This window comes from Phlebotomus argentipes, unplaced genomic scaffold, assembly GCF_947086385.1.
Source record: "Phlebotomus argentipes unplaced genomic scaffold, Phlebotomus argentipes genome assembly scaffold_4, whole genome shotgun sequence".
In the NCBI taxonomy this organism is placed as follows: Eukaryota; Metazoa; Arthropoda; class Insecta; order Diptera; family Psychodidae; genus Phlebotomus; species Phlebotomus argentipes.
In genome coordinates, this window is record NW_026776174.1 from 11,243,242 (window position 1) to 11,252,503 (window position 9,262).

Sequence of the window (9,262 nt, forward strand, 5' to 3'; positions counted from 1 at the left end):
AAATTTCCGTCTTTTCGCAAATTTAGCACAACGCCTTCATTCCTGTCTCGATAAACACTCAGGGTCAATTTTAGGAAATAAATTTTGGAGATTGTCTCACTTCTTAACGCACTCTATCTCTCAACACATCGCGTGAATGTTGAATTGCAGCTTTTCGCAGTTCCTCGTGGGCGAGCGAAAAAAAAGTGGAGAAAAAGGTCTAATAACAGAGCGAATGGCGGAAATTTTAATAGAACTCCTCATTCTTCTCGAGTTCACAGCGGGGATAATACAATGAACACCGAATGGTGCGTTATACTTAAATACGAGTATAATAGGGAGTTTACTGTATAGAGAGTCATTAATTTCGTTCGTGTATAAATCCACTTGTATTTCGACGCTTCCTGCGCTGGACGAGGACAGCGAATGGGGGAGAGTTTAGTCATTTAGCGTCGTAATCACTTCTGATTCTGTTGTTGTCCTCTTTCATCTTGGCAGGAGCTTTCTTAGTGTCGTGCGGAAAAAAACCGCCGCCACTCCGTGAGGAGACAAAGAGGACATCCTTTAGTCCTGAATACCTTATCTGCAAAACATGTATATTAGCGTACATATGTATGGTCGTTTAATAAAAAAAATGTACATGTAAAAATAAATATAATCCTAGTATTTCATGGTTCTTTTCCCTTTTCGCCATGAATAATTCCATTTGATGTGCCGTGGAGACAAAAGTTTTTCCTCTATGCTGCAAAACATGGTGGGACGACAGCACAGCATGCTTTCAGGAGGTGTTATCGTGCGCGTCTCTTGGCGATATTCGAGATTTCACAACTTGAGTGAGCGCCAGAAGCTGACAAGGCTGAAGATCTATTATTTTCTCCTTTGCCTCAAGGTGAACTTTTGGCTGTCGTGTGCGTCAAAATATGCAAAATGTGTGCACATCGTCAATTGTACATCTTTTCCTCGGTGTCACTCTTGTAATTACATTAAAACTTTTCCACGCCAGAAGAGCAAGTCTTATCTCAATTGCGAATAAGATGGTCTGAATTACCCGTTCAGCCATTCCCAACACCTCTCGAGGATGGTTGGTGGGAAAAAAACGAGACACGCACAAAGGAAAGTGAGGACATTTTTATCATCCAGACCAACTTCTGTGCCTGATATTCCATTTTGCCATCTGAGAAATGTGAGATATAACAGATCGTTTGCAGAAGATGGGAATCTCAGTAATGTTGCCGCAAGAATATATTTGCAGGCTTAAACACATTGCTGGGCGAGTTGACAAGGGACAGTGCGAGTCCCATCTTGAGGAGAGAACAAATACAAGTCGTACAATTTATTATTAGGAATAATATGTGAAGCATCTTCGTGGATTTAATATCTGTTTCGTGTTGCCCGAAGATAACAGCGGCTCAAGATAATAAAGCCAAGTATCACAATATTTTGCCAAAATGACGCTGATGAACTGATGAGAAAGCACAGAAAGTTCCTTGAGAAATTCTTTGTACTTTATTGACTATCTTCAGCATCTGAGTCCAAGTCTTCGATATAATACGATCGATTGTAGAGCAAAACATTGTGTTAGTCTTAGTTCACTTTCTTTTTTGCGAAGTAAAAGTAATAATAATTCTCATTTTAGCACATCAATTTTTATGCTTAAGTCCGAGAGATCTTTAGTCATGGGTAGAATTAAGCATTTACGTGTAATAAACATGGATATTCGAACCTTTGATACTGAGAAACACTGCAAATCGTGTTGAACTCTAACATAACCTCAAAAAGAGTCATGTGGACTGGAAAAATGTTGATTTAGAATATTTTCTACACAATTTTGACTGTGAATCAGCAATTTCTAGCGACTAAAAAGCCTTTTTCAATGGATTATTGCAGAAATATCGTAAGGAAACTTACGAAATTTATTAAGGGGATTAATGTGGAAATAGACTTACAAATTTCAAATTCTAGAACAATGAGAATCTTTGGATCGAATAGTATTCTGTATCAGTTAATTCACACCACGCGAATTTTCCTCAGATCAGCTTAATTATGTTCCTTTTGTTGATGATACTAAATTCTTTATCACTGTATTTTCCCGGTAAAAAATTGCTCATCGATATTTCTTGCCATTCTCTTGTCAAGATGCTATCAAAAAATGTCAGAACACGATAGTCTCACAATTTCCTTCAGCTTTTCAATTTCACAACATCGCCTTTTGCCGATAACAGACTTTTGATATCGTTCTCATTGCTTTCTTTCATTCCATTTTACAAAACTGTTCATCAAAATGACGTGAATGCTATGTATATACATAGCATTACAGGTTGTGCAGTGTATTGCCGAGTTTCCCATCAGATAGCACAGGTGAAGGCACTTTTGGAGCTGTGTTTCAGCACGAGAATTATGATAAATATCTTTAGGAATTCTGTGATATTTTCTCACCTGATGGCAACCACCCATTGTTATTCGACCCCTGCGTCCCGCTCCCAAATCCACAGAGTTTACACTGGGAGCATGGGAGACTATGTAATGGCTGGTGTGTCGATGTACTGAGAATTTCATCAGCCAGCAGCACCAATCCTGCCAGCATTTCACTCGGAGCGTTTTGAGATAATAAATAACAAAAGAAACTTCATATCTCTGACACATTTCCGCTTTATATCATACCCAATGCGAGCCACCCAAACACCTCACTCTTCCTCTGCCAGAGCCGTTGGAATTGATTATTTTTCGTCCTTCCTTCTAACTATTTTCATTCTCTCATCCTCCTGATGTCTGGCGCTCTTTGGCAGAATTTTACCATGCCAGAAGACAAAGAGTCGTGCTTATGTAATTCACTGATTGATACAAACTTCTGTCAGCCGGAACATTGTACGAATGTGTAACATAACGAGCATCTTCATATGCTTGTTTTGCTATTCTGTGATGATGGAATTGCCGCCTCATCCCGTCGATCTCACCTGATTATAATTGGCAGAGTTGCGAATTTAATAGGATTTCTGTACAGTTTTTTTGACTGTAGTTTCTAAACTCTTCGATAAGCGTAAATTGCTATTTGCCCATTTGACTTTAAACCATCCCTTCCGCATGCAAAACGTGAATTTCAATTTATTATGGCCTTTTTGATGTTCCCTGTCTTGCTTCGCATTAGCCATTTGCTTATATAGAGCAACATTAGCGTGTATATATTTCGCGTATACAGAATTTATGAAGCAAACGTAAATATTGACTGTATAAACGCAAATAAAAGCACAGCGAAATGATATGACAAAGGTATGGGAGACACAACATTAGGGGCAACCACTGAAGGGGTGCCATCGGTGAGACTATCCAGTGGGAGTTGATAATCAAAGGGCGGTATGAATATTGCATGCGTCGGAGGGTGGCTTCGCCAAAAGCTCTCTGGTGTGTCACCCCAAATGTATTTATGCTAAATGATGATACTGTATTTTCTTCCCTTCGCCGCCCTTTCGCACAATTCAACGGAATTTGTGTTCAATTTGTTTTCCTCCTTCCTGGCACATTTCCGCCCACGCCACTTTCCCCTAAATATGTTGACAATTCACCACGAATTACTCGATGAATGATTGAAAATTATATTGCTTGTTTTATATTTATTGTGGCCATTGAGTCGATATGGGTCGCAAAACAACAGTAAACAATTCAAACTTCCTAATTCAACAGCTCAACTGACGAAGTTTTATAAAGTGTCGACTGAAAAATGACGTAACAATACACTTTTCTTTCTTCATTTCTCCTCCCAGAGGTGCAGGTGATAAGTCAGTCATTATTAGCAAAGGAAAACTAATTAATTAGTTTACAACATTTATCATAGCGGCAAAAGTTTCGTATGTCCAGTGACAGAAAGCACGCTTTTGCGACGAGAATTCACCTTCCTGGCGGCGCGAGGGTGGAAAGGGGGTTTGTTTGGAAGTGGCTTTCAGATGTCCCAGACACTGTTCTGCTCAACGGTGCCTGAAATTTAATAAACGACCGTATTCATCAAGTGCTACGGAATGCGTAGAATTTTCCTTTTCCTCCCAGCGTCGTTGTTTCAATATATGACATGGAAAATTGGGTAGGGATGCGTTTTCCAGTCGTTCCCACCGTACAATTTCGAGTGTAATAGCAAAATTGAGAGGGGTTGGAGAGGTTGTTTTTCCTCTTTATAGTTATAACTTTGGGTCCCCATGAAAAACAGAGTGAAAGGAAAGTGGAACAATTAGTTGCATAATTTGTACAAACCACGTGAGGCGGCAATGTTTATTTTGATGGGATGAAGCACCCAAAATAAAAGACATTAACGGTACCCTTTATGTCAGGAAAACAATAACAGAGCTGCTGAACGCTATAGGCGGTGAGCGAAAACTTTTAGAAAATTGTCAACATGGCAACGGAACGGGTGATACAAGGAAAAGCAATTAGAGTAGTATAATGTGCTGGGAAATGGAACGGGACTTGTTGATAAGTGGACATGTTGGGAGGCAGCGCGGTATTTTCTATTGTGGAATTTGATGTTGCCTTTATGAACGGACTTAGATAAAAGGGCAAAAGTTGCTGTAGGAATAAAATTTCAAGGCTTCAATGACGTCTATGACTATCTCGCAGTTTGACGAGCACTAATGTGCTTTCCAGTGAGTCAGGGTCGGAAATTGGCAAATATGTATTCCCCCAGAGTTGATACTTTTTCCACAAAGTTGAAGTACTTCCTTTTAAATTGCTACATTCATTAGATTCTGTGCGATGAACACGATGTTCTCTCCACTCGTTCATTCCTATATGAACGAGAAAGTTTGAAATTTTAATTTTCTGCCCAAAGCAACGCTAGCAATTAACTATTTTTTTCCTGCACTGTGAAAATGAAGTTCCAGTTTGCTTTCTATACTATAGTTTCATTCTAATTTCAAGTATGTGACAAGTGCGCGATAATAAGAGGCGTTTTAGGGCAATTTCCTATTACCTCTATTTGTCTGCGCTTAATGCCGAAACACGAAGTGCGTCTCGTGTACATTTTCCAAATCACAAATTAACATTTCGTATGAATATGGAACATACACGTTAATTCGACTTCATTTAGCTTAGACCTTAATTCAGCATGTAAATCAAATTTGAAGTAATTTAGAGAAACAAGAAACATTTTCCAGAGAAACATACAATTTCCCATTTTCCCTCGTAAAAGCGATGAAGCGAGGGCGAGAGGCTGAGAAAATCCAATTTGGCCTGACTTTATAAGTTGCGGTATGAATTTGTGGGAGGTCAGAAAAATATTTTTATAGTGCTGGTGAAACGTGTCTCGTTGTCCTCGCACACGTCCTCTTGGCCTTTGATAGTGGAGTTAAGAGTGCTGTGTCATGTTTCCTCATGAGTACAGCAGTAATCATAAATTGGCAAAGAGACGAAACAATGGCGGCGCTCTTGGTACATCTCAATTATCAGCTCCATTGGAACATAACTACATTTCGCAGGAGCTCGGGAAATTCCTGAAGAAGTCCTCACTGCACTGCTACCACTATCTTATGGAGCCCGAAAGGAGTCGCCTTGAATTGTAAGTCACATTCCTGGCATTCCTGCTGAAATGCTCTAAGCACTTCTTGCACACTTTGCCCAGAGATTTGCCCCCGACAAGACAAAGGCAGACACTCACCAGAATGCTGATGGATTGGCAAATCTCTGCAGACTCTGGGAATCCAAAACTATTTTAATCTCATCCTTGTCTCCATATTGCTTGTGCTCGAGTGCGATAAAAGTTTCCAAAAATATCAATTCCCGCTTTCAGCTGGTTCTGGATTCTCATTCACACTATCATTGTTGTCATGTGCGCCATAATTGGCATTAGCAGTTGGAACAAGTTCACATCCAATCCCCTCGTGACATCTCTGCATGACACTCATTATCCTATTGAGAAGGTGCCTTTCCCCGCCGTCTCCATCTGCAATAATAACAGACTCTCGAAGAAGGCATCCCTGGAATACGCCAAGGAATTGTAAGATATCGCATTTAGTCGAAAAAAAAATCAAATCACGATATAATCTCTGCCCACTCAATATCGCCAGAGCTGAAAGGGACCCTGAGAGACGTGATGTGGATTATTTCTTTGAAAAAGTCCGCCTCCTGGGAAAGCTGCATGACTACGATGTGGATGGAAGGTCAGATTTCCTGGCCTTTCATGAATTGCTGGAGAAACTCTCGTTCGCAAATGACTCTGTCAGCTTCGACATAATGAAAATCATTCGAAAGGTACGGCCATCAGTGATGAGAATGTGTTTTCCACCCCCCACCTCACGCCCTCCCGATTGTTCCAGCTCACGCCGCACTGCTCTGACATCCTCCTGCAGTGTCTATGGCTGGGCCAGGAGCAGCCCTGCATGAATCTCTTCTCTTTCAGGCGCACACAGTACGGTTTTTGCTGCACCTTCAACTACATTCGCAAGGACAGCTCGGAAGAGTGAGTGTTATTTGTTCTAATTGAGATGTGAATTTACGGTTATTGCGCTGCCCGCACGGCAAAAACTCTCCGCTCACGTGGCTTCTTGCAGTCCACAGAGGATGGTTTACTACACGGACAGCAAGTCTTGGGATATGGGATTGGTGGTGACATTAAACGCATCCTTAGACGACTACTACTACCCAATGTTCAACTTGGAGGGCTTTGTAATCACTGTTTTTGGCAATGACGAATACCCCGACCCATCTGCTGGTTATGTCTCTGAAATACTCATATCCCCGGGCTACGAGAACTACCTCAAAGTGGATGCTTACTCGACATTTGCGGAGAGGAGTGTCGCCAATTACGAAGTGGACACGGTAAGCAATATTTCGTGGAACACTTGAGCCACATTCCAACCGAACATATCGATCAGCCGGCGTGTTGTGTCCAAATGCTAAATACATTTGGACCATTTCGACCATTTGGACACGTACAGTGGCCGCAATTTCCTTAGCGCTCCCTTGGAAGGCCCAAATTGACACACATATCGAGATGAATTGCATGTAATTTCTATATATTAGCACAATTTTAGGGGAAAAATAGGACTAATATGGAAAAATTAGTCCTTAAACTGTCGATTTTAACTATTCTTTCCTTGATTCTTTCCCTAAAATTGGGTGAAAATACGGAAAATACACAAAATTCGTAGCGATAAGTGTCGGCATTGGGAAGAATTCAAAATATTATCGCTTTTTCAAAGTATTTATTGAATCCACAGATAAAAGTTTTACAAAAATCAGTTAACAAACTCTGCGAAAAAATCCAATGATCTCAGGGATGAAATTTATAAAATTGCACCATTAAAATTTTCATGAGTCGCGGTTGATTTTTATTCCAGATATCTAAGGACATATCATGGTTTTAATGGCCTTAAGTAAACTTCAGTCGCTATGCAACCTTTTTGACTTCCTCCCAAATTATTCACAACTTTTCATTTTCTCTCATTAATTCTGAATACCATGAAATGAGTTTTTTCTCTCCCTCCTTTTGAGCAACAGTGAGAGAGAAAAAATCCAAGCTCTTTAATTCCTTCATGAGTATGAATATTTTATATGGCAGTCGTTGATATATATCCTGGGGTGCCCCTCTTAATGTGCCCGTAAGTGAAGAGGAAAAGCATTTACGGAGATAATTGATTAGGTCTCCTTACTCATATTTGGGATTTAATATAAAATCTCCCTTCCAACACAGAGAGGCTGCCTTTTTGACGACGAGAACAAAATGATGATGGATGTTGCGTATTCCCGAGCAGATTGTGTGGTGAATTGCAGGATAAAGAGTATCATTCGACTGTGCGAGTGTGTTCCATTCTTCTTGCCACACGCAGAGAGCTTTCGGGATGGGACGCACTGTCGTGTGTGCGATCTGCAGGATCTGCCGTGCCTGGAGAAGTACAAAAGTGAGTGCTGGTCTCGTTTCTGTGCGAATCCATTCCATTAATGATGATTTTCGCCGGGCGCAAGAGTCACACGAGAAGGGCACAATTACAGGCAGTGGAAAGTGGGCGGGGAATCGATGACAAGGGAAGCGAATAACAATGATTTCCCCAGACGCTTGTACACAAAACTTGATCGATTTCCCCGAAGACTCACAACAGTTCGCACATTGCTTTGTCGCCCTCTGAAGCTTGCGTGTGCACTTGCTCTGACACTTCTTTTACATGCATAATTTTCAGTTAAATGGGCAACAGTTGTGAATCAATACGAAGGCGTGCTGAAGTATGACATGAGAGAGGTTGAGGAGTCCCTCTATTGTCCTGATTGTCTGCCGAAATGCTCAGATACCAAGTACAAAGTCAGCACGGTGAGTTTGCCTCTCCAGAAACAATTCAAAAACTCCACAGCACTCCTGTAAGTATGCAGAATTATTTATCGTGGGAGTAACATTCGAGGGATTTTTTTTCGCCTCCTTGCATTGGCAGAAGCGGAATTGTAGACGTCTCATCAATATCCACAGTGAAAATCTACTTCGGCTCCGCTGAGGCTTGGGTGTATCGCCAGGATGTTGCGCTGTATTGGTTCCAAATATTTAGTGAGTCCTGGAAATTGAATATTGCTTCTTGACTTTGCATAAATTTGCATTGAATACATTTCATAAGGCTTCCTTGGCGGAATAATTGGATTGATGTCAGGATTCTCCATCATAAGTATATTCGAAGGAATCTGGTTTCTGCTCGGCGTACTCTTTCACATCGTGCAATGCAAGATTAAAGCGTTGCTGCCATCAAAGAAATCTCCAGAGCCATTAGTGCTGAAATTTCATCCTTGAAGCGCGCACAACAGAAAGTTGCACTCTAATTACAACTTATGGCGACATGTGATTTCTTCAAAACCTCTTCAGCGCACTGCAATGATTCACAAAAGGAAAGTACACACTCTCGTGATAGCGTTCGATTGCATGGCTTCAATATCGAATTCAATACGAGAGGACTCTTCAAAAATTCACAACTCGAAATCTTCGCAATCTCTATTTATCTTGCGACTGGCGAGCTTTATATGGAATACTCCATGAGCTACACAAAATGATAATAAAGCCTCAATTATATTCCTTTGATCCCATTCTCGTTGCGACTCCACAGAGTCGCTCTCTGAAGTTTTAATAATGTACTTGTGCGTCATACACGAAGCAAAGGATCTCTAAATGGAATTCAAATGAGAATTTTCGGCTACATGTTATAAACGAGCACTGCAACATGTCATCAAGGATTGATGATTTGGAGGAAATATTTGGCGAAACGCTGGCAATCATTACAATCATTTCCTAGTGTATTTGATTAAATTTCAGCCATTGATTTAGTGTAAT

At 40.7% G+C, this 9,262-nt stretch overlaps 1 protein-coding gene across 1 annotated transcript; it reads left to right on the forward strand.

Annotated features, from left to right (window-relative positions):
- The first annotated feature begins 5,324 nt into the window (after positions 1 to 5,324).
- LOC132258487 (sodium channel protein Nach-like) lies at positions 5,325 to 8,728 on the forward strand. The gene is made up of 9 exons (XM_059755818.1): positions 5,325 to 5,518; positions 5,750 to 5,956; positions 6,027 to 6,210; positions 6,276 to 6,418; positions 6,510 to 6,777; positions 7,652 to 7,859; positions 8,136 to 8,310; positions 8,382 to 8,491; positions 8,559 to 8,728. Exons 1-9 carry the CDS (start codon positions 5,325 to 5,327, stop codon positions 8,726 to 8,728), a joined length of 1,659 nt encoding a protein of 552 aa, XP_059611801.1.
- Positions 8,729 to 9,262: the final 534 nt, after the last annotated feature.

Bases quoted from the DNA above. Each gene is read 5' to 3' on its own strand.
- LOC132258487 (XM_059755818.1), top strand. From the start codon at position 5,325: ATGTTTCCTCATGAGTACAGCAGTAATCATAAATTGGCAAAGAGACGA. The intron at 5,519-5,749 runs GTAAGTCACATT...TCCCGCTTTCAG, and splicing joins GAAAGGAGTCGCCTTGAATT to CTGGTTCTGGATTCTCATTC. The intron at 6,778-7,651 runs GTAAGCAATATT...CTTCCAACACAG, and splicing joins CCAATTACGAAGTGGACACG to AGAGGCTGCCTTTTTGACGA.